This window comes from Uranotaenia lowii, chromosome 3 (genome assembly GCF_029784155.1).
Source record: "Uranotaenia lowii strain MFRU-FL chromosome 3, ASM2978415v1, whole genome shotgun sequence".
Taxonomy (NCBI): Eukaryota; Metazoa; Arthropoda; class Insecta; order Diptera; family Culicidae; genus Uranotaenia; species Uranotaenia lowii.
The window spans coordinates 31,750,125-31,776,872 of NC_073693.1; the positions used below are offsets into that span (position 1 = coordinate 31,750,125).

At 31.2% G+C, this 26,748-nt stretch overlaps 1 protein-coding gene across 19 annotated transcripts in view; it reads right to left on the reverse strand.

Annotated features, from left to right (window-relative positions):
- The window catches only part of LOC129754341 (potassium channel subfamily T member 2), a 605,891-nt gene that overhangs the window by 276,528 nt on the left and 302,615 nt on the right, over positions 1-26,748 (reverse strand). For 2 of the 19 annotated variants that reach the window (XM_055750338.1, XM_055750335.1), the window contains one exon: positions 7,368-7,613. The exons of 15 other annotated variants lie outside the window; for them this stretch is intronic. In XM_055750338.1, the coding sequence (XP_055606313.1) occupies positions 7,368-7,612 (245 nt within the window). In that variant the 5' untranslated portion in view covers position 7,613. Of the gene's footprint in view, positions 1-7,367; positions 7,619-26,748 lie in introns of all 19 variants that reach the window. 2 more of the 19 variants (XM_055750336.1, XM_055750334.1) reach the window with 1 other exon arrangement.

Genomic DNA, 26,748 nt, shown 5'->3' on the forward strand with positions numbered 1-26,748 from the left:
CTTTTTCCTTTTTATCAAAAAAAAAAAAAAAACAATGAAAGACATTAGGTTCAGTTCTTGTACTTTTGAGAAAAACGAAGAATCTAGAATTTTAGCTTGAAAACTTAAATTCGACCACATTTTTACATAAACAAGTGCTTCCAAAAACACTTATTTATGCAATCAAGCAAAAACAATAGATTGATTTTTTTTAATTCTGTATATGACACTTTACCATGCTTTTGATTGTGATTGTAAAGTTTTAGAATCAATCAAAAGTGAAAAGTTTGAAAACCTTCTGAAATCATAAAAAAGAATAAAAGATTTTCAACAAAGATGTTTGATTTTAAAATCCAGGTGAATTATTTTAAATTTGAGCTTGAATGTAAGAGGTTAATCTAATTTGTTCCCTAGTCCCAAATGTTTTTTCATAAAGTATTCAAACTAACTAAGCTCAAAATATAAATAACTAAATTTTCAAGAAAGGTAGGATACATTTTTTTTCAAAATAAACTCTACAAATGCTCATAACTTCAGATAATCCTGATCAATTTTATGTAAAATATTGATTTTTTAATGTAAATAAACCGTCTTGAACATTTATACACTCCACAACCAATAACTAAGCTCGTAGAATACTTTTTCTGGTCTTAGTACCATCAGTGGTGAGAAGTTTTATTAGATTTTTCAAATGAAATAATAATCACTCTGTTTGTGACATTCCAACTCTTTTCACTCAATTTGTATCACTTTGACGTCTTCTACAAAATTGTAGCCAGAGAAATTTCTTATAAAATCATATTAATGACAAATGATGTTGGATTTACGCTAAAGGTAAGACGAGCGTTTTCACAATGATTAGTATGATTTTGTCTTTGAAAAACCCGTTAAAAAGGTTATAAAATCTTCAAAAAAATAAAATGTTCTAGACCCCCCGGTGGATTATTTCAAATTTGGGCTTAAATGGAAGGGGAAGGTCCCAACTTCCGAATGGTACAAAAATTAGCGATGCTAATTTTCGAAAAATAAAGTTTTCTCCCAGAGACACCGTGAGACAGATTTAAAATCCTTTTAAAGGCTTTTAAAAAATCATTTATAATCATTTTTTTAAAACTAGCTCAAAAAATTTATTTTTGGAGAAATTAAAAATTCGTACAGCTTAATTTATACTTTTTTTTTTATTTTCTGAATAAATCAATGAAATCCGGGCAATAAAGAATTGTTGTTTTTTCCCACTATTTCTGACAAAAGAATTCTATATATGTCAAAAATCATCTTAATTTATCAAATAAAAGCCCAATTTAATAGTGTCCAATCCCTACGTTGATGCTTGAGCATATTAAAAAAAAATTCACATGTATTTCTAAATTCCACTTTTGCTAGAACAATCAGCATCTTTTATTTTTCAGTTACCTGTTATAGATACTTAGGAGATGGAGTCACAGTTATGGATCACTTTTTAACCGAATATCAAATAATTTCTCCATTTGTCTACTTAACTTTGTTTGAAAAATGTAGATTCTTGCTTTGTGTCTACATCGCAACAATTTATATTAACGAAACCGTTGAAATAATCTTAACAACGTTTTTCTGAGATCAATTAAGATATGAAGGTAATGTGTTTTTTAAATTTATTTAGGTATTTTTATTAAATTAATTATGTTAATGCAATTCAGTGAAGTTTAAATCAACCCGGCGGGTACACTTGACGTAAAATTTTCAAACTCTTAAAATTTTTCAAATTTTTTCTATACTGTTTGAAAAGTATTGAAAAATATTGAAAAAAAAAACAATCAAATAAATCGGTACTTTCGATAAATCAACCAGAGAAAGGATGATGAAGTATTGAAAAATCAAGTTTATGTGTATTAAGTGAATGATCAATTATGGAGAAACAGGGTCCAGATTCTTTCAATTCTAAAAAATATGGTCTGTTTGCTGATTCCGGTAGAGGATCCTTGATTCCGCAGCAAAAAAAATACACAAACTAAGTATTCTCTTTTACTAAATTACCAATTTGAAACCTCCGCAACTTAAAAGAAACTGTGAATTTGTATTTTTTATCTAACAGTTAGGGGCCGTTCAAATATTACGTAACGTAATTTTTAATCATCTCCCAACTACGTAACACATTCGTCTCAAATTTTGTATACAAAATCCACAAAACGTAACAAGCTTTCCACCCCTAAACGCATTTCGTAATATTTGAATGGTCCCTTATCTGATGTTCAATACAATGAAGATTTAGCTTCAAATTTTTAACCCTCCATAATCAAGATAAATTCAACATATTTGAACATAGTTTAAACTTATTCAATACTCTGCCGAATTTTAACAGTTTTCAACTTCCAAACAATTCAGTTAACAGTTTTCAAGATCTTCCTAAAATTGCATATGAAAAAGTTCCCTCATAGTCGCATTTTTTCGGTATATCGTTTAAATTTGGAGTGCAAAGTTCTTTCACTTTTTAGAAAACCCTTTCAACATTTCTTTTTCGAAAATTTTTTTTTTTTGAAACAATTTTGAATAGACAAATCATAAGGATTCAATCCTCATCATAATTTTTAGTCTAGAAAATCATTAAATATATAACAGTTCTTAAACGGTAATGTTATTTTGATGAAAATGTTGAAAAATCTAAACTATTTTGTGTTAAAATAACTTGTTTCAGAGAGTTGCTAGTGTTGGTATAGGATTATAGTTTTAAATTGCATAAAATTTCAATCGAGTGTTTTTTAGCTTTTACTTACTTCATTCGTCCTTGATTGAAAATGAACCTTTTGTGACGATATGAAGAAAATCAATTATTTGTAACTAACTGTATCAATAATTTAAATCATTGTTTGGATTGACATTTCAGGAATTTCGCGTCAACGAGTTTTTCACCAGAAATAATTTTTATCTTTATAAACTGAACTTTGATTGAAATCTTTTACCGTCGTTTTATTAATTAAACATGCTTAGTACTCATCATTATTTTAAACGTTAAAAAAATAATGCCTCATACTTTAAAATAAGAACTTCTCTAGGAAATGTGTAGAAGCATAGGAAGTATAGGAAATCGATAATCGCAACATTCATCAAAATATTGATTAGTATACGTATAGACGATTTCTATAGTTAGTGATACTGGTTTGTTCTTGTTTCTCTATTTTAAAAAATAATCTTTTGGAACATAGGGAGACGAGGGATTTCTGTTAGACCGTAAAAAATGTTCCATTAACATTCCTTCCTTTTTCCCCATTGACTACTAGGACGTAGCCAGCGCCGTTAATGAAAATTTTTTTCAAAGGAAGATAGCATGAATTTTGTGCATTAAGAATATATTGCTATTGGACTTTACACAAAATTGATGGCCTTGATCAATAACGGAGTAGGAACCAGCGATTGTGAGATTCAAAATGCACTATAATAAACCACTAAGTTTAGTCATAAATCAGAAAGGAATATGGAGGATATGAGGGTATAAGATATGAGTTATGTTAAGCTAATATTTTCTATGCAATTAAGTGTCGAAAAGTCTAATGAATTTTTAGGGGATTTTTCCAAATTTGCATTGAATTATATACATGTATGTATATTAGGGTGTCCCAAAATTGCATTACTTCTGGGAATCTGGGGGCTCACCCTCCAAATGGTAGATTAGGATGTGCCGAACAAAATTTTGTATGGGGCCGACTATAAAAAATCATGTTTAGAGGTTCCGCAAGCGCGATCTTTAAAAAAAGTCCACTTTCAAAAGATTTGATTTTAAATAAATTCTGGGTTGAAAATTTTCATAAAATTTATATATTTTATATTTTTTTAATTTTGCTGGAGTTGAAAACTACACGTAAAAAATACAAAATGGACCAAATTTGTATCAAAATGTAATACTAGCAAGCTATTTTCAAGAAAAAAAAATTTTTTGGTCCAAAAATTTTGAATTCAACTGACCAAAATGTGTACCAAGCGTAGAATATTTTTAATACCAATGCCATCAAAAGATGCGTATTTTTGTGCACTTAAACTTTGCTGAACAAAACATGTGGTTTGTATCAACGTGTGAACAGCTATTCACGATTTAATGCTTAACAAAAATAACAATTTAGGATATTTTTTATTTAATTTATCAAATTTGTCTTAATAAATACCTACTTTAAAATCAAAATACTTGCAAAAAAGGACTTCGATGGCTTAAAGGAGTCATCAGAAGGCCATATGCCGAATTTGAGCAGAATCGGTCAACAGGAAGGGGTTGCGCTGAATCTCAAGTGTGAAAGGGATTCTGAGACATAGTGTTCTAAAGAAGCATAAAAAACTGGTTTTTCATCATACATTTTTGTCTTTATCAATCAATTGCTTGGTTATGTAAGTTTTATTAAAATTTCAATTAAGACTAACATTTCACCTCAAGACTGCAACTCGATTGGACTTAAAACAAAAAAGTTATGGCTGTTCAAAGATTGTATTTTGGTTACAAATTGTCCTGTAAAACTCAATGAGTAAAAAGTAGGGGAGAGTGGGGTATCGTGGGCCATGGGGAAACGTGGGCCACTTTTAATATCTCAGCTGTGTGTTGAGATAAAAATCTCAAACCAACTGTCATCGTCGTCGCTTTGCGTGAGCATGTATTCCCATATGTTGTTGACTGAAATACGCATCATATGCTTCTTTTATTTATCAAGCTAAAAAAAGTTAGAAAAATTTACTTACATAATTAAAAAAACACTCGCTAATTTCATCGATGGGGAACCTAAAGTGCATAACAAAAATATGCTCATACGCTTATGATCTTAGTTTTGTCATGATCTTTCACGTGGAAAAGGAATTTTTGATGAAACATCAATAAGTCACACAAACGCAACCAATTTGCAAATCATAGCTTGTGGGGAATCGTGGGTCACACATCTTGAATCACCTATATTATTATGTTTTTATACACATTCAGAACTTAAAATACGTTTTACCTATCTGCAAAGTTTTCTTATGCCAAATGAAGAGTTATGGGAAATATTTTGTCCATCCTATATAAGAAATTTTGCCAAAACGTTTGCGAGCCAGGTTTTGAAATCTATGCGATCATACACAGCTTTCTTTTTTATTTCATCATCTGAAATTGCTTTTAAATAACGAAATGAATTAGGAAATCACAGTTTTGGGTCAACTCATAAACTTTGCATGTTATTTGGTCAATTTGGATTTGGTGGCCCACGATTCCCCACCATTTTTCAAAATCCAAAAAATATTGCTTTTTTTCAAACAGTCAGAACTTAGGGAAAATAACTTATTGAAAATAAAATAAAAATTACTTATGATACCTTGAAAATGTAGAAAACCATACCATTTTTTATTTTCATTTTATCTTTTATAATAAAGAAGTTATGGAACAACGAAAAAAAGTGGCCCATGATTCCCCACTCTCCCATACTCATTGTGTGTTAAACGACAATTTGCCACAAAAATACAATCTTGGAACAGCCATAACTTTTTTGTTTTAAGTCCAATCGAGTTGCAGTCTTCAAGTGAAATGTTAGTCTTAATTGAAATTTTAATAAAACCTTTATAATCAAGCAATCGATTGGTAAAGACAAAAATGCATGATGAAAAACCAGTTTTTTATGCTTCTTTAGAACACTATGTCTCAGAATCCCTTTCACACTTTAGATTCAGTGCAACCCCTTCTTGTTGTCCGATTCTGCTCAAATTCGGCATATGGCCTTCTGATTATTTCCTTTAACCATCGAAGTCCTTTTTTGCAAGTATTTTGATTTTAAAGTAGGTATTTATTAAGACAAATTTGATAAATTAAATAAAAAATATCCTAAATTGTTGTTTTTGTTAAGCATTAAATCGTGAATAGCTGTTCACACGTTGATACAAACGACATGTTTTGTTCAGCAAAGTTTAAGTGCACAAAAATCCGCATCTTTTGATGGCATTGGTATTAAAAATATTCTACGCTTGGTACACATTTTGGTCAATTGAATTCAAAATTTTTGGACCAAAAAATTTTTTTTCCATGAAAATAGCTTGCTAGTTTTACATTTTGATAAAAATTTGGTCCATTTTGTATTTTTTACGTGTAGTTTTTAACTCAAACAAAATTAAAAAAATATTAAATATATAAATTTTATGAAAATTTTTGGACCCAGAATTTATTTAAAATCAAATCTTTTAAAAGTGGACTTTTTTTAAAGATCGCGCTTGCGGAACCTCTAAACATGATTTTTTTTAGTCGGCCCCATACAAAAGTTTGTTCTGCACATCCTAATCGACCATTTGGAGGGTGAGCCCCCAGATTCCCAGAAGTAATGCAATTTTGGGACACCCTAATGTATATGTCACTCGTTGCTTAGCTCGATTTTTTCAGCACTCGACATAATTATCCAATTCAGCAAGCCTCATTGGAAAAATGTACGATTCGTGCTGAAAAAATATACCTACTTTTTGTAACTTGTTGCATAAATAACTATTTATATCTTGATTAGAAAAAGACTATTAACTGTTGGCTGTTTCGTCTCTATAATTCAAAATAAAAATTTTTTCCGATAAGGTAATATTAGCTGATGAAATTCTAATAACTATAAGCGACTAATTAATGGAGGAGCTTTGCTGGTCGATTACTGTTTTTTATGGACAAGCGTTCCATCTCGATTAGACTTGATTAGAAGGTAGGTAACTTTAAGGTACATCGTAAACCTTAAAGTTACCTTGAAAATTTCCTGGAGTTCTTAAGGGCTAATCAACGAAAAATTCGAAACGACTATTGAACTACCTTGTGCGACTGAAGTACTATTATCGATATGCTATAAATTCGCTCAGAAAAATACTAATATAAACCATTTTGTAGCGTTGGATTGCATAAACTTTTCATTTTCAACTGCTTACCCGATAGAAATTATAATAATTTAATTTATAAATGCGGCGTTTCAAGCTTGAAGTTTTATTACTAAATTTAAACATTTTTATGGCAATTCCGGAAAGAAACTACTCCAGAAAAAAATTGTTTTTATCGCTTCTTCTAAAGTTGCTTGTTTTTTATCATCTAATTAATAAATTTTAAATCAATGATACAGGGGAAATCATATAAATTGAATCAAATCGTTTTGGAAGATCAGCAGGAGATATACACTTTTATTTACAGTTTTCGTTTGTTTAGCATGAAATATTCCGCTTTTATTGTTGCCCATTTACTTACCAACAGATTTTAGGTTTGTTTTTCTCTAACAATATTGACCAGCTTACCTGAAATTGTAAAAAATATTATGTAAGCACAAAGTTTAATTCATTTGAAAAATTAAATTTATTTTATAAAATTTATAAGGCTTTTGTGGGATGGCATCGTTTCCTGTAATGATAAATTCTATTGGAATAAAAATTATTACTTTGACCCTGTCCAATGTTACCTGGGGATCTGCAGCGCGATCTCATCCAGACTGTCGGAGGGGCTCATCGGCGTTTTCTCGAAGAGGCGGGAGGGCCCGAGGGTGAGGTGGCTGAAACCGCTGCTCGAGTTGCTGCTCGGCGCCCGGAAGACTTTGGCCCCCCTTCGTTGCCTCTGCCGCTGCTGTTGCTGCTGCTGGGCCTTCTTGCGCTTCTTGTTGGCCTCCTCCCGCTGGAGATTGTGCAACCGGAAGAAGAACAGCGACATACTGCTCTTTTTGACCCGTCGCCGGATGGAGTTGATAGTTTTTAATTACACGCATGGTGGCGGTGAAGCGAAAAAAGAAAAACGAGACAGAAGAAGACAAACATTACGGTACAAAATGGAGGACTGGAGGCTTTGTCGGTCCTTTTTTTGTTAAGGGGAAAAGATAATTAGTTTTTGTTGTTGTATTAAGGTCGTGTGCAAGTAGCGTTAAGGTTGCAGGTGAATGTAAGCAACAGGTAAGAGAAGAGCATGAGCAGGAAAGTTCATTCATTAGACAAAAACACCATGCATCAAGAAATTTCATTGCAAATGACAAATATGGTAAAAATGACAAAAATGACAAAAATAGCAAAAATAGCAAAAATGACAAAAATGACAAAAATGACAAAAAAAGACAAAAATGACAAAAATGACAAAAATGACAAAAATGACAAAAATGACAAAAATGACAAAAAGGACAAAAATGACAAAAATGACAAAAATGACAAAAATGACAAAAATGACAAAAATGACAAAAATGACAAAAATGACAAAAATGACAAAAATGACAAAAATGACAAAAATGACAAAAATGACAAAAATGACAAAAATGACAAAAATGATAAAAATGACAAAAATGACAAAAATGACAAAAATGACAAAAATGACAAAAATGACAAAAATGACAAAAATGACAAAAATGACAAAAATGACAAAAATGACAAAAATGACAAAAATGACAAAAATGACAAAAATGACAAAAATGACAAAAATGACAAAAATGACAAAAATGACAAAAATGACAAAAATGACAAAAATGACAAAAATGACAAAAATGACAAAAATGACAAAAATGACAAAAATGACAAAAATGACAAAAATGACAAAAATGACAAAAATGACAAAAATGACAAAAATGACAAAAATGACAAAAATGACAAAAATGACAAAAATGACAAAAATGACAAAAATGACAAAAATGACAAAAATGACAAAAATGACAAAAATGACAAAAATGACAAAAATGACAAAAATGACAAAAATGACAAAAATGACAAAAATGACAAAAATGACAAAAATGACAAAAATGACAAAAATGACAAAAATGACAAAAATGACAAAAATGACAAAAATGACAAAAATGACAAAAATGACAAAAATGACAAAAATGACAAATATGACAAAATGACATAATTGTTAAAAAATAAAAAATAAATAACAAATTTCATTATTTAAAAAAAAAGACAACATTTAGGCAACAATAAATAAAGATTGGTCATTTAAATTTTTCATATCAAGTTCTTTTCGTTATTTGATATTTCAGACTTAAGTTTTTTTTTCTTATTTATTCATTAATTGATTTGAGAGCAAACAACACTCAACTGACAGCTGTTTTCCCTTTTCCTAATGGAAGAGTTCAGTACATTTCGACAAACAAGTCATTACCTGTGTCGTCCCTGTTTCAAATTACCTCCCCCTTAAATTGGCACCAGTCAATTAGAGATGTTGCATCTAAGCGCGACTAAACACCGGGAATGCTAACGGTGGCAAATTTTAACGACCCATTTGACAGATCATCCATCTGTGCACTTCTAATTTAATTACATTAAAGTGAAATACGATACTCATTAGCGAAGACGACGACGACCAAGTCCCGTTTGTAATTGTAAGCAATGCCCTTCGGGGGGGCGGTGGGAGCAAATGTAAAGTGGCTCCATAGAGTTGGACTGGGCTGAGAAACACACACAACGAACTCTGAACATCATAATCATCATCATCCCCCCTTTCCCCAAGCAACCAAACAACGTTATCAAACGTAGCCGAGTGGATTGCATTTTCTCGCCGGAAAATCCATCCAGCTGGTCCTGGTCCTGGAAGTCCGGTGTGGCATCATGGCGAGAATAATTAAAAATCAATAATCAATAAGCAACCATAATGAAACTTGTAATTGCAATGGCAGCTTGGCTGGTTAGGACTTGTTTAAAAGTTCCTGAGAATCAACAATTTTAAAAAAATCTCCTAGATTTTAATTTCCTTTTCATCTCAAAATCATTCCAGTTGTCATGGATTTTAATACTAGAACAATACACAGGATCAGAAACTTGGATGCATATTCGACACGTGCCTTCGTCAGAATCGAACACCACTTTTTCTCATCCGTCGACCCAGCAGGAAAGTGCATTTAATGCAATCAAGGCCGGCCCTAGTGTTGTTTGCATTTTTTTCCTCCTAAACCGAAAGTAGCCGGTTTATGACCGTTCGAGAATGTTTGAAAAGGCCCCGTCTCTGTGAGTTCCGGGAAAATGTTGTGAAACGGGCAGGGAGAATGGATGATGAAAATTGCATCGAACACAGAATTTCATGGGAAAACCCAGTCTTTCTACAGTGACAGCGAATGTGCCACCAGTTGCAAAAATTTTTTTTTTCAAACGCATCCTGGAAATCGTTTCTAGGATAGATTAGAACGAAAACACAAATAATAATCTACAACTACAATCATTCATGAAAATCATCAAACTTTTTTGCCAGTAATTGAGGTTAAAATGTCTAAAAATTAAGTAATATAAACATGTTCACAATAAAATTCAACGATCTTAGATCAAAATTATATCATTGTAATTTTTGCAAACATTGAAAGCATTCGTCATGTTTAACTTATTTTTCGAGCTGTGTTATCTATAATATCGTCCGGTCATCTCTACATTTTTATACTTTAATTTTCATAAAATATCTAGCTTCCCAATTTAAGACTCACAATTTTGGGCTTTTATTCTTTGAATGTAAATTTGTTTTTTTTTTGTCTGAAAATAACGTTTTTGATGTGTTGTTTTAGGTTTTCGGATTAAAAAACGAACTGAGTATAGAGAGGGAGAATTTAACTGGTATTGAATAAACTTTAAAGGAGACACTATAATTCGATGGTAGATTCTGTTCTATTAAGTATTGAAAATCATCTTTAATAATTCTTCCAAAGCAGGAAAAATTCTTCAAAACCACCGGGAGAGTTTTTGGAATGTATTCTGAATAAATTATACAGAACATTTAAAAGGTTTGTTTCATTCGGTTTTAACCTCGGAGACATATAAACTGTTCCGATGATTACAGATACACTAAAAAATAACAGTCATTTTAAAAATCGCATAATCAAATTTTGGCTGCGTACTGTTGTTTATATCCAAGGGAGCGTTGTCAGTTTTTGTCGAATTTCGAGAAGAAATCTTTGAAAGGTCTTTCTTTCTGATTGAAAGACCACTCGAAGATTTCTTACTTAGATAGAAGGTGTGAGTGTCGTAGCGGTTCAAACTGCGTTGAGAAAGTGTGAAAAACAGTGCCTATTTTCGCAGATTTTCCGAGAGAGATTTGGACTTCAGACCCATTGGAAGCAAAAATAGACAAAAAGAAGTGCCAAACAGGCTGAATCCGTAAAACCGAGAGCTCGGAAACTCTACAACAAACTTCCGACCAAGAAATCGGATTGCGTTATCATGAATGATGAAACTCGACTATAAAACTCTGTATGATTCGTCAAATCGAAACTTTTTGGGCTTTGACGAAGGCAAATCTGAGGAAATACATGAAAATAGGCGCATAGTGTTGAAAAACTCAAGAAAAATTGGCCTTAAGTTGAACAAATGGTCGATTAAAGCACTGTGCAGAAGCTGATGAGTAGTATAAAAAGGAAAGTAAGAAAACTTGCCTACCGTACAAAAACTAATGCTGAATGAATTATAAATCTAAAGAAAACAATATTATGCAATGTGCTTGAGAATGGGATGATAAAAAAATCATTGTTTCTTTTATTTAAAAATGAAAGTGTCTTTATAATGTTCAGAACAGTCTATATTTGTGTAAATTCAAAAACTTTTCAAATCAGATTTTATGGAGAGTAAAAACAGAATAAAATTGTTAATCGAACAATCGAAATAAATTTTTCAGCCTGATAAGAATTGATGTAACGAAGTTTTTATATCATTTTAAAGCTTTTGATAACTGCTCAAGAAGGCATTCAATTTCTTGTTCATTTCGACCTCTTTTAAGGTATATTAGTTGTTATTAGGTTAAGTACTTCAAGCCTGAAAAAGTTTTAATTTTAACAAAGATTATTTTTCTCGTACATTGTGAGAAAATTTTACATATTCTATTCCAAGGGTGAGCAACCATTTGAACCAACGGGCCAATTCGAATTATCAATCTTTCCGGTGGGCCGCACTTAAAATACCACACAACAAAATATCACATAACAATTTGTAAAGCTGCATGGATAGTTATGGAGAAATAGCAATTTTTTCTAATTAAAACTGAAAAAGAAAAGAGAAAAGGTACATCAATAATTCTCAGCTAGTTTTTACGGAAATTTGTCAGTTGATTTTAACTTTTTGCTAACATTGCAACAGAGACATCCTTTTATTCGCTTTTTTATCACAAAATTATCGAGGCCTTTGTAATGCTTAAAACAAGTTTGAACTGTTCTCTAAGAACAATCATTCGAATTGAACTACCTCTCTCATATTTTCATATTCTTTTGGGGAGATATTTTTGTTTTCAATATCACTCCCTTCCAAGCTTTGGGGGTTGAATCTTTTTCGAAATTTCTTGATTATAATTTTTTTTTTCATAATTAAATTTTTCCCGAAGGCCCAATTTTCCCTACTAATGAAAAAAGACCAATTTTTTTAATTCATAATTCTAATTAAAATTAAGCGTTGAACAAATTCATCGATTTATAAACAAATTTCGTCCAAGTTCCACTTCTTAATCGTGATTTTTATATACCAGTTAAACTTCAATGCTATTTTTTAATTAGAAAAATTGTATCGCCTTTTGAAGGGTTTTCCGAAGTGCAAAAAGAATTTCCCTATTTTCCCTCTCTGGACAGCCATTATTTGCTTCCCTTTGTTAATAATGGCATAATAGTTAAAACGGTTTATTTAAAACCATTTTTTTTTTTATCAAACAGATGGTTTTCTTCTCCATAATTTACATTCAAAAGTCAAAGGCTATATAGTGAATAGATCATAGCGATGACAAATAGTATAAAAAATATATTTAAAGTTTTAAGAGGAATCCCTGTCTCCTTAGCATTGGAAGTTGCCGAAGTTTATTTACGTAAATTCCATCTCTTACAAGCGATGTTAAAACAGTTTATTAATTTGAAGTTCCGTATTAGATCATTGCATTGAAATTCTTTATAAGGTTTTTTGAGAAAAAATTTTGATTTTCAAACGAATTTCGCAAAAAATGACAATTCACATTATTGATTCTAGATAAATTTTACAGATTTCATTCATAATAAATTCAGATATCACTGGTATCGGGGTTTTTCAACTAATCTAACTAAGATAATGTGGATTGCTTATTTTAAAAAAATGTTAAAATTTATCAATGTGTGGCATGATTTTGCGATGAAATTTCTGAAAATAGCCGTTGCAATTTTATGCAGTCAAACCACAAACCACATATTATGAGTCATGTTATTTAGAATCCTATTTCGACCAAGAACTCTCAATATTCATGAACGAAAATTAATGGTTAATGATATTATTTTTTTTGCCAAAATATATGCAACGGAATTTGAAATGCCAGTGATAATCTGTAGCCTTCTGATTTTCTGTTTGTTCTCCCGGTCTGCTTTCATGTTTTTTTTTTAATTTTAATGTGATATTTGAAAAACATGAAAAAAAATGTCATCTGAATAAAAAAAATCAAATATTGTGTTTCGCCTTTTAATAATATTGCTCGGAATCATTTAAAAGCTAGAAAAAAGTATCATCAAGACATCTGAATGACTGTGGAGCAAGTTATTTGTAGGGATAAGATGAAGGATATGCAGAAAACAAATAATATTTAAATAAAAATAAAATAAAATAATAACTGTTTAGCAACACTGCAGATAAATAAAATAAAATTAATGTCTGTGGAGTGTGGAACCGTTTGTTATTTTAGCAACAATATAGGCAAAACAAATAAAATAAAATCAGTCATTGACCTATTCTTGTGAGTATAAGACGTGTCTGAATGAATCTCTGAATTGAGATTCATAAGAATCGTGAAATCTCGACAATGGCATCACGACATTATTGACATGAGTTTTTTAAATTTAGTATGTACAAGTGTTTTCTTACAATCTATCAAAGAAAAAAGTTGGAAAAATAAAGGAAATTAGAAAAAACTTCGCGGGCCTCGAAGGCCGCGCGTTGCTCATCCCTGTTCTATTCCATTCTAATTATGTTGCCTAATTTTAGAGGACTGTAACCGGCTTTGGCATTCATCCTCCGAAGGATTTAGAAATATATAAAAAAAATTGAAAAAACAAATCAAGACTTTGATCTAAATTTGATTGTCGTGTCGGGCAGCACCATCCTACGTTCTTTCCAATTCACTTTCACTCGACAACATGTCTCACAAAACTGACTTCAGCATGTAAGACTATTGACGAAGACACGTCTGTTCGAACAAATTTACTCTCGTTATTCTTTATCGAGCTAACTCTTATATTTTTTAACCATAGTACACAATGACAAATGTTCGTCTTGTTTTCTCACATTATTCTACCTAGTTATGACTTTGGCATGTAAGACTATTGACGATAGCACTAGCGATGCCAAACATACTGATTTTCCGGTATTTATAACGATTTTTGGGCAAAATTTTGACCAAGAATCCGATACCGATTACCGATTTTTGGCAAAACACACCGATTTCAAACCGATTTTTACGGATTTTTATCCAAACATCAAAATTTGCTTCGACATGTTTTGCTCTATAATGGGCTCACTCTCACTCTTCGAGAATTTTTTGAGTATAGCTGAAATAAAAGGCGTCAAAATGTCATACGGTAAAAAAAATACTTCAAATTATTAGATTTCAATTGGTTTTTACGTAAAGTTGTCGCAAAAACACGAAACAATCATAGAAATGATTGTTTCGCAGCTCGAAAACTGAACAAAAAAAATTATCTAGTAGGGAAAAAACCTTTTGATAGAAAGAGTAAAAAAAATGCAAAATTAAAACAACTACTTTTTACTTCTCATCGTTTACTAGTCCTTGTATAAAAAGTCTATCAAACTTAAGATTTTTTTTTCACAAAAAATCTAATAAAGGATCAACTAATGAACAAAATAAATAAAAAACAAGAATCGAAAGAAAGAAAAACGATTTTAAACTATTGTTTTGCATACCAATGAAAAGAAAACTTAAAACACAAGAATCAATTCTTAAATATAGACAAATTGTATTTTTGACATTAAACAATTTATTTTTCACTGTTTGGAAAATCCTTTTAACAACATCCTGATTTCAAGTTTCGAATCTATAAATAAAATATAGTTTCCAATGAATGAAAAAAATACTTAAGAAAGCCATACTGAATAATAATTTTAAAAAATCTTATACTGAATTTTTTTTTAAATCTTGGATGACTATAATATATTTGTTTTAAAACTTATTTTTGGAACTATCATTTTTGATTCTTTGTTCATGACTCGGTTTATATCTTTTAATGGTGTTTTATATTTAAATTAAATGCCTGATTTGAATTTTGTTCTAAGTAATTTTATTAATGTATGTAAACTGCATTTTTATTATCTAAGCCAAAATTTGAAATATTTGTGTTGAAGTATTCATTATAAATGATGTAGTAATTGATTTAAATTTTTTAATCTAACAATTTCATAAATTATATTCGGGAAAGTTTGGCTACATTTTTTTTTTTTTGAAAAAATATGTTATGTTCAGGCGTTGGGTCGAAAAAACTCATCATTTAAGGAGCTGTTTTTTGCTCGTCATCCTCTGGTTTCCAACCCCAGGGAAAAATATCACATGAATAGTAAAAAAAACCCCTTCCAATCTTTTTTAAACACAAACGTTTTAGTTTTTTTTCTGAAGCTGATAATTAGCTGAAGCTAATAAAGAATACAAATGTAAAATTTGAACCCAAAAGTAGGTACTTATTCATGAACTTTAAAAAAAATTGTTTTTGGAATGTTCAAAACTTCTAAAACTAAGAAATTGGAACGAAGGATGGTAGGTTCATTTTTAAAAGAGTGTGTTGCTCAATGAATTCTGCTCAAATACTTTAAGTATTGCGTGAGATAATTTTTACCATTAATTTTTTTTTACTCGATTCCTAGTTTAAAGACATGTAAAATTTACTAAGAATCGATTAAAATATGTTGAATTTGAACTGAAATCTATAGGTAAGCAATTTTTACCAAACCATTTCTTCTTTCTTGATGGTTTGAGTTAACCATCATTTTTGCTGTTGCCTTAATCTTCCGAACTTTCTCCAAAATGCGTGCCACATTTTTTTTTTCCTTTAAAGTTCCACCTTCAGCAAAAATTTGCTTTCAACTCTCCCTCATTCGCCGAACCCCGTCAGGCGTAATCCTTATCTTCGCCGTTGGTAAAAATTTAAGCAAGCAGAAGTAAAAGTTCAGCAGACTACCGCATCCTCGCCGAGCAGGTGAGTTTCTCATGCTGGCAGCTGGAGCATTTCGGACACGCTTCGCCGCAACCCTGCTGGGCGGCAGAAACCCTAATTAAAACGTAAGAACTTTCGTTGCAGATAAGGAAGAGCGGTGCTTCTTCTTCAAATTTAGGGGAGGACTTTTCTTCAAGGTGTTTTTTAACGGTGAATAAATTATTATTTGCCGCAGAAAAGGGGTTTCCTGGCAAGAAATTATGGGAGAAAAAATGCGAGCTTAAGTTTGATTTATTCTTGCGTGTGCGGTCAGAACATTATCGGATCAGATAGGGAATAAGATTTTCGGTAAGGTTTCCATTATTAATCCATAATTTTATCTGCTCGCATTATGCTTTAACAACGGAAAATTTGAAGACTAACCTCAAGTGATATTAGATACCAAGCTCCATTTTTTCATCGTGGCTCCAGAGGCACTCTCTGGAGCCACCATAAATGTTCAAAAAATTGATTTCTCAAGTTGTATTCATATGTTTTCAAATAAATTCTTTAGGAAAAAGACTTCAAAATCTTAATGTTTTGTGGTTTTCTCTCTGGAGAGAAAAAGAGAGTTTCTCTCTGGAGCCCCTGTAAGAACTGTAGATATTTATTTTCAACCAGGTTCATTACTCCGCTGAACCACCAAACAAGTTGATGATTTTTCATCAACTCTGTTGAATCAAACCAGTGAACTTCCATCTTTTGTCCCCGAGTTTCCATTCAACCATGAACCAAGTGTCATAACAATGTGTTATCGTTTTGTCGCGGAAACGTGTTTTCATTTCAACCAAAGCCACCCTCATTAACGACGACGCCGAGCACGCGCCCCATTGATTGATTGAAGATTACTCGGAAAATTGACAGCTCAAACGAATTCCATCACCAGTAACTTTCTTCACTTACTTACTCCTGGAAGCAGCTTCAATGTTATGAATGAAAACTTTAATGGCGGTGGCTCGCCGTCGTCGTCTTTTCTCGTTATCGTCGCCATCGTCATCGTTTGCAACGGATTGAGACGCTTATGTCACTTCGAGCGCGATGAAAGACGCTTTAGGGGGACGATTTCAGCACCGAAGACCGCAAGCAATGTTGATTTAAATTTGGTCTTCGGAAAGCAACCGATCACGGTTCATTAAGCTGATTACGAAGCATCAAACGGAGAGGTGTTAGAAAGCTTTAACATTTGAGAAGTTGATTGACGTCGAGCGTTTTGTTATGAATTTTGAATTTAATTCGGCTTTTAAAATTAGAAATTTGTTTATTGGAACGACAAAAACGAAAAAAATGACAAAAATGACAAAAATGACAAAAACGACAAAAATGACAAAAATGACAAAAATGACAAAAATGACAAAAATGACAAAAAAATGACAAAAATGACAAAAATGACAAAAATGACAAAAATGACAAAAATGACAAAAATGACAAAAATGACAAAAATGACAAAAATGACAAAAATGACAAAAATGACAAAAATGACAAAAATGACAAAAATGACAAAAATGACAAAAATGACAAAAATGACAAAAATGACAAAAATGACAAAAATGACAAAAATGACAAAAATGACAAAAATGACAAAAATGACAAAAATGACAAAAATGACAAAAATGACAAAAATGACAAAAATGACAAAAATGACAAAAATGACAAAAATGACAAAAATGACAAAAATGACAAAAATGACAAAAATGACAAAAATGACAAAAATGACAAAAATGACAAAAATGACAAAAATGACAAAAATGACAAAAATGACAAAAATGACAAAAATGACAAAAATGACAAAAATGACAAAAATGACAAAAATGACAAAAATGACAAAAATGACAAAAATGATAAAAATGACAAAAATGACAAAAATGACAAAAATGACAAAAATGACAAAAATGACAAAAATTACAAAAATTACAAAAATTACAAAAATTACAAAAATTACAAAAATTACAAAAATTACAAAAATTACAATGAGACAAAATTGACAAAAATGACAAAAATCACAAAAATCACAAAAATGACAAAAGTGACTTAAATGGCAAAAATGACAAAAATGACAACTTTTCAATCCACATTTTAAAATCTATCTACGGTGACTAAAACAATTTTTACATTTCACTGATTGAAAAGTTCATGTTGTACACATTTTTTTTTTACTTTTTTGTGGTCACTATCATAAAAAAAATTCGAATAAATATATAGCTTCTTATTTCAGCTATCTTTATCACTTCGTGAAAATATTTTGAGCATTTCGTAGCTGGTCTATAGATTTTTTTAAGTATGTTTTTGGACTTTTTTTTCCAGAGTTCGAATATCTCATATTGTCTGGAGAACATCACGAGGTTTTTTAAAATGTAAATTTTTAACAATTCGGTTGAGAAACAAAAGAGATATAAAGGTTTTAGTCAGAAGTGTCAAATTGACTGTATCTAACAAGTATAAATTCCTGAAATTAATTCCAGAAGTTTCTTCCAAGAGGGTTTAACAGATTTATGTCCATATTCAAATCGCCCCAACTTTCCTTGACACAGCAAAATAATCAACTCGAATTTCCAAACAACCTTTGATTTTTATCGCCTTCCCCAAAAAAGCTTCTTATTTATTCGTTTGATATTCAAAATCAACGTGACCTTCACCTGTTTCGAAAGCTTTCCGGGATTATCAGAAATCGTGCCCGGATGTCCTTCAGGAAGCGAACCATTTCCCGCGCTTTATTTTTCCCCCCATCTGAAGGAAGGCATAAGCCAGCTCCAGTCTAGGTCCAAACGAAACCTTTCCATCGACTCGCGACGATAACAGCAGCGAAAACGGAATCTCAAGCACGCTCCAAATAATTTGATCTCATTAAAACCCCCGGCACCTCATCAATGATTCATGGCCCTTCTTGCTGGTAGACTTGGTCGTGGGTCAGTCATTCAGTCCGTGCTGTTAGTGAAAGCTGCCCGGCTGTCACGGATTGACGAGAACCCCAGACCAGTTGCAGAAGCTACTGGTTACTGACTGGTTTCATTGAATTTGGGGTTGGAAAGAAAATCGTCCTGCGGTCAGGACACTCGCTCTCAGTTTCCAGGAAACGAAGGTCCCTTTCAGCGTTTGTAAGTGTATGCCAGTGTTAGGTGGATCAGTTCGCGTGTTTTTCCCTTCCGCCGTGGGGTGGTTCACTTGTTTGCTTTTCGAACCGTGGAAAGCGAAACACTATGACTGTGAGGCTTACACGTTGAAAAAATTAAAAATATTAAGATAAAACAACAACAAAATATCACCAAGAATAAGGTTCATTAAAAAAAATTCATTTCTAGAAAAAAAAAACCATTGATTTTATTTACAATTTCAAATGAAAATTTTCAAGAATTTGTTTACGGTGTCCATCTGAAAAGAAGTGACCAGGAAGTTTCGTTTTGTTGTTGGTGATAAATTGAACCTGAATGGTGTCTCAATCAGTGGCTCCAACAATGCGATTTGTCCCTCTTAGTTGGTTTTAATGGATTGCAATGAACGGCTTTCAACACGGGAAATTAAATTAGAGAAAAGAATATGGTGTAACAAAATAGGAAATCTGACCGATCCAAAATGCAGTTCAAACGTACTCAGAAAATCTCCATAAAATATAACTCTGGGAAACTTAAAGAATGTTCACTTCTAACGACATCTTCAAAAGTTCGTTCCGAATAACAAAAATTAATTCTTCAATGACCTTTTTGTTTGCGTTCTTGTTACTATTCCTAAAAAATATATTTGAAATTTTTTGAAAAGTACTTGAGAAATCAATATTTTGGCCATTTATGGTGGCTCCAGAGAGTGCATCTGGAGTAAACTGCTCCAAATTTGTATGGGAAATTTTAAACCTGTGAAATGTTATGCGCTGCATGCGTGGGAACGGCCTAGTACAAGTTCTCATGCCAATTTTGGGCTAGATCAATCGCGGGAAGGGGTCAATAAACAAGCTTGAAGTTTGTATGGGTAAATGAGACATTTTGTTCGGAAGGAACATGAAAAATCAGGTTTTCATCAATGTCATGCATGAATGAATATTTGTCATAATTTAAGCTATTATTAAAAGAAATCGGCCAAAAGAAACCAAAGTTAATGATGAAGAACTGATTTTTCATGTTCCTTTCGAACAAAATGTCTCAAATTCCCATACAAACTTCAAACTCGTTGAGCGACCCTTTCCCGTGGCCCAAAATTGGCATGGGAACTTGTTCTTGACCTAGGATCAATCTTATTCTGCAGCGCAATTATTTTTCGACACTGAAGCTTTAAATCAAACATTTTTACATTTTTCTTGAATCACCTTACAATTTTCTGATTGAGGTAAAATTCTGTGAGCATAGAATGTGTTATTGATTGAATCAACATTAGAGGTTGGGAGCTGGATTTCAAGAAAGTTGAAAAATAAGAGCAACCCCGGTTTAAAATGAACGAATCTTGAAAACCGACTCTATTCATTATAAATACAGAATGGCCCAAAAACTGACCTGTGCCAAATTTCAGCTCAGTTGGACTTTACTTAGGGCTGTCTAAAAACGCTCAAAATTTCGTATTTTTATCTTCAAAATCATCAAAGGAGAAACACAATAGGAAATCAGAAAAATCGAAATTTTAATTTTGGTGCCAAATGACTTTAAAATGAAAAATCTATAAATTCACAGAATTTTGAACAAATTTTCCCAGATTGCTCAGGTTTTTAATATTTTGTACAATGAACAATTGTACAATGATTTTTTATATCAATATACATTTTCAATTTCTAAATTTGAATCGGAAAAATGCGATTAGATTTACTATGTTAAAAAATATTCCTCAAGTAAAAGTTTAAAAAAATGCCCAATTCCTCAAGACTTTTCAATTAAATAAATGGAAATTTATGGGTTAAAATCACCGAAAATCGAATTTTTGGGTAACTTTGCCGATCATATACATTTTACAGATTTGCCCAAAAAACTGAGCTGTGCAAAATTACAGCCAATCATACTTGATTTAGGGGTGCCTCAAAGCGCTCAGTGTTTCGGATTTTTATCTTAAAAAATCGCCAAATGGGAGATTAAATATTCTATTTTGATACCAAGTGATTAAAAAATGGATAAGAAGTCAAAATCTGGTGTTATTTGGATTAAAACTTTTATTTCAAATTGACTTTAGAATTTCAAAAATTACGTAAAAGACGTACCAAAGGAAATCTAAAAAAAAAATAACTGTACAACATTAGATCTCGGTGTTTCATGCATTTTTAAGTTATTTGGCATCAAAATTATGATTCCGAATTTCCTCATTTCCTTTGGTCTCCCCTAACGAAGTTTTTAAAACTCTAAAGTCGATTTTGACATAAAAAAAAAAGATTTTTTTTTTCGATAAATGACCAGATTTTAACGAATTGTGCATCTCTAAGCCGCTTGAAATCAAAATTGAAATTTCGATTTCTCTGATTTTTTTTTGTCCCCTTTTGGTGTTTTTTAAGAGTAACAAACCGAAATTTTATGCGCTTTTAGAAGCACTCCTTTATGAAGCTCGATTGGGCTGAAATTTTGCACAGGTAAGTTTTTGTGGGCCAATCTACAAATTGTGTATTTGTGGTTTGAAAAATTCGACATGACCCATTTGGCTGCCACCCTAAAATTTCATTTCTTGAAACTTTCTATCCGTCTATCAAAATTTTATAATCTTGCGATGATCTTACTTGAAACATCATTAAGGCCGTTTTTCACCGTTAAGGCCGATTGACTAAGTAACAGAAAAAAAGTGCTCATTTTTTTCTTACGATTTTTAAGGAAATTTGATCTGATCCTATGCACTAAACACTGAAGTTCAAAATAAATTTTCAAGCCTTTAACATTTAATATCAATATTGAATTTCAAATTTTTCTTATGCATTGGCTGTACTGAATTGAGAATAAATTTCAACTTGTTCTGTTTATCAAAATTCTTCACATATTTTTTCAAGTAGATACTTGCAAATACATCAAAAATATAAAAAAGTATTTTTTTCCCATGTAACACAACATTTTAAACTGTTTAGAATGGTTTTTTGCAAAAAACCGTTACAAAATACACAAAAAAACGCTTGAATTTCTATAAAAACTAAGAAACTTTAATAGTTGATGTACTTTTGAATTTTCAATATTTTCCACTCCGTGGGAGTGTTTATCAAACAAAAAAGAGGTAGGTTGAAAAAAAATCAGTCCTCCAAACTCAAACAGCCATAGCTAGCAAATCTTGGGCCGAATTTCACCGAAAAATTTTGCTGGATTGTTCAAAGTGTTTATTTTAAATCGGCCAATCATTTGTCTACTGTACAGTACACTTCAAAAATTTCAGCTAAGTAGTGCAAATGTGAAAGAAAAATTGTCAGTAATGTGCCCGCCTTCGCCTGAATTTACACGAGTCAATGGTAATGAATTTTTGATCTGCTTTAACTTCTGAAGTTCCAAATTCTTCATTTCATTTTAAAATTCAAGAAATATGACAAGTTTGAAAAAAAAACAAAAAGGTAGAAGTAGTTTTAACAATTTGTTTTCGTTCTAGCTAAATAGAAGAAAACGAGAAAATTGCCATGGATTATAAATTCACGAAATTATAGGACTACCAGTATTCTTCAACTTTTTCTGAATTTTTTGTAATGTTTTAAGGATTATAAGATCTTTGCTTTTCTTAATATGATAGAAAGACGATAAGTCTTTTATTATCTTCTACAGTAAGAAATGCAGTAAAATTTCCTATACTAGTATGATGAGGTTAGGACTTCCACTGGCAGTCTAACTTTCTTATCTTTCTTTGAAACATGGTTGTCACTTTTTTATGCATACGAAATCCGATTTTTGATTTTGTTTCATAAAGTAACAAAATAAAAACAGATATGATTAACATCAAAAGCGAATACATTTTTTTCTCAATTTTATATCCTAAATTTATATAAACTTACCAGACGATTAAGTTAAGAAGATACATTCAAATTTCAGAATATCACAAAATAAAATTAATTCAAAAAATTAAATTTTAGTAATTAATAATTAGTTGAAATCGAACGAGTATGGCTTCCAAAAACTGATAATAGTTTAATTTTCCTCTTTTTTTTATTTTCGTGTTTAGATATCTATTTTGGTTTATTTTTACTTGAAAACGAGCTTCGTTTGTTTTGGCAAATTAATTCACATTTTTCCAGTATTTTTCAGTACTTATTTACTTATTCGCAAAATTCAAAAATATAATTAGTTCTTTTTCTATCACCTTAGAAAAAAGATTTAATAAATGCTAAAAAAATTGTGAACTTTTTTTGTTGAATGAATCAAATATTACAAAGATTGAGGCAACAAAGGCCTTAACTTAATGATCAATTCTTCCGGAACCTTGAGTAAATTTAACTACTGGGTGAAAATTATAAAAGTATTAATTTTTCAACTTTTCCCCGTTACGGGAATTATAAAAGAGGAAATTTTCGAAGAAATCCGAAAAAGAACATTCCCAAAAAGTGATCGGTTTATTCATAAAGTGGTGTTATGTAATTTTGTACCAGAAGATACAAGTTCGGAGTTTAGAAAGATTTAAAAATTGCATTATTCCGTGTGAAAGAAGAAGAGGGGCTTGCACTGCGCCCTCCGGACCGACAAACGGTATTCAAAATAAGTGTAAAATTTGAGACGGAAGCCACGACTACATGTTGAGCTAAGTATTTTGTTTCATGCTTAATTACTTTTATCTTACTTTTTCATAAATTATGTCCGTATTCAAAAATTAGCGGTGCTCGGGAGCCGTCGCAATTTTTTCGGTTCATTGCTCCAGTAAATTTTGAAAAATTTTAAATTTTAGGCGAAATCCGGATTAAAAGTTAATCAAGTTTCATTGTTGTGCAATATTCGACAGTGTTCTATATAGAGAAAGTGAATTTTCTGCGTTTGAATCGGTGATTTTGAGAAGCTGTGGTAAAAAAGTCTAGTGCAAAATACGCCTCCCGGACCAACAAGACCGGAGACCAGCTTATCCAATAATTTTAGGACGGTTTAAAGATAAGTACATTATGTAAATTGTACATTATTTGTTGGCATTTATAATTATATAACTGTTCTATAATTTTTTTTAAATGAATTTATAGAGTTTTGACAGCGTAGATACTTGATGACTGGAAACATTGCGTTCGGAAGTTTTGATAAAAACCCTTCGATAAGTTCAGATTTCAAAACTCGTATATAGTCGAGTTCGATTAAATTTCCATTGGAATTTACATACAATTTCTGAAGTAGATTTTATAAGCCCTATCAGATTCAAGTTAAAAAAAATTTCAACTTGAAAAGGTACATTAATGATTTTATTTTCCATTCGTTGATTTTATATGAGACTAAACAAATTTAAAAGGCGCATTAAAATGCATCGAGAAAAAGTCTGAAGAAAAATTTAACAACATTTGAGATTTTTTAAATATTTATTTTCATGTTTTGCATTATTTCTTTTTGAAGTGTACGCTCTAATATGATTAAAATAACAGTTTTGTTTTTGCTTTAGTAAATATGAAATAATAACTTACAACATATTAATTATATAATAAGTTTAAAACTTATTTTTAAAATAATTTTCAATAAGAAATATAACAAAATAATATTAAATTTTATTGGAATCAAAGATTTAAGAATGTCAAGTGCCGTAGATTTACGAATGAAAACAAAATTAACTAAAATAGAAAGCAAAGAAGAATAGCCTTTCCAACAAGACAATTTTGCATTTTTTACCTTTCTTACATTAAGGGTTCCATAAAATTTCCAAATAACATGTTAGAATTTCAATATCATCAATAACTTTTGATGTGAAAGCGTGAGATAAATGCAAATGCAATAAAATATTGTAACTGTTTATTTTTTATTTTTGTGGAATTTTTCAAATTCATTGATCTTTTTTGGAACCGTCGTTTTAGTTGCGAATTGTGGCGTCTCTCTCAGTTTTTAATAATTGAGCTGTATAAAGTCTATTCAGAAAAATTTTATCTCGTGTCAAAAATTGGAAATGAAAATTGTTATTTAATTAAGTTGTGAGTGAGATTTGTGATATCGAAAATGTTTACAATTGTACCGAAATCCAAGCAGGAAGTTGCTCCATATTTTTCAGGATTAAGAATGGTCTGAATGGAAAATGGATCGAACCTAAGGATCATTCAATTTATCTGTTTAAACTTTGACCAAATGAGTGATTTCTTTTCTGTTCATTACAAAAGGATTAATGGGTTTTCGTCTAGGTTTTGTCTCTGGCGGGGTCTTATTTGTGCTTTGCTATTTCTCCGGCTAAATGGCAAGGTACGGATGAAATTCCATATTTCTAGAAATTAGGCTGAATTATTGAAAGACTAATTTAGAATTTTATCGAAAATTGAGACCACGGCACAGGTTGATTGTAATATTTTAAAACCTATACCATATTGTCCAATGTCTGATGCAATTTAGGAAATAAGTTAACTTCAAACACGCTTTGGAGTACAATAAAATATTTTTAAGAATGAGATGAAAAAAAGGTTACAAAATTTCAGATTATTATGTGAACATACCGAGTTTAAATACATAAACATTAATCTTTAGACGATTTCTGGTAGAACAGATAAAAATCAATTTAATTCACACTCTCTGTCGGACCGTTCCACAGCCCAGATTAAAAATTAACAATGATTTGTAACCTTGCTTTAAGACCTTGTTCGAGGCATAGTAGATTTAAAAATAGCGATTGAAGCGAAAAGTAATATTCGTGTTGAAAGTAACAATTGGAAGACTGTAAATAGAGAGATTTCAGAATATTACATTGGTAATGTAAACATTAATTATTTCCAAACCCTATGCTTTCTTGGTTAGTTTATCTGAGAATAAAACACATTAAGTTTTTTGTTTAAGATAAATTCAATTCCATCTGTTATTTTACTTTTGATTCATTTAATTATAAAAAAAAATCAACTCATCAGTTTGTGTAAATAGAAATTTAATAAACAGAAGAAACATTTGAAGATGGATAAAGATATCAGATAAAGTAGATATTCTATAACAAAGTTTTTACAAGTTGTTTGTTGAATAAAAGCAAACAAAAGTGATGAATCTGTACTACCGAATCCAATTCTTTTATAAAATCAGAAGGAACGTAGGTTAATATAAAATTGTTTGCCATTGTTTGATTTTTACACTAGTCAAAAGTGTCTCCTGATCATATCCCTTCACCCATCCTCAAAAAATAGTTATTTACTAGGATGCAGAGGTAACCTCGGTCCTAAAGCATGAATTTTTTCTTTTATCCCTTTCTCTCTTTTTCAAAATCTGCCTATTGACTACTAGGACGTGGCCGGCGCCGTTATTGATGTTTAAAGAGAGAGCATCAGTTTTGTTCATTGTGAATGTGCTGTCAATCCCAGGCACCATTCTTTTGACCTTTGGACAAAATTGATGGCCTCGGTCAATCACGGAGTAGCAACCATTGGCGATGTGGAACTAGTTCTACTGAGCCACGCCAGCGATCATGGAATTCGAAATGTATTGACCTTCATGAAAATTAAATTGTTCAAAAAAAAAAAATTTAAAAGCATCGAATTTTTATTGCCTTCAAAAAAATTTACAAAACATTTCGGGTTCAATGATTTAAGGTGGATGTGAGTAGTCGATCAAGCTAAGCTAAGCTAAGCTAAGCTAAGCTTTTCCCCGTTACGGGAATTATAAAATCATTCCGAAACGAAATGAATCTTGTATAT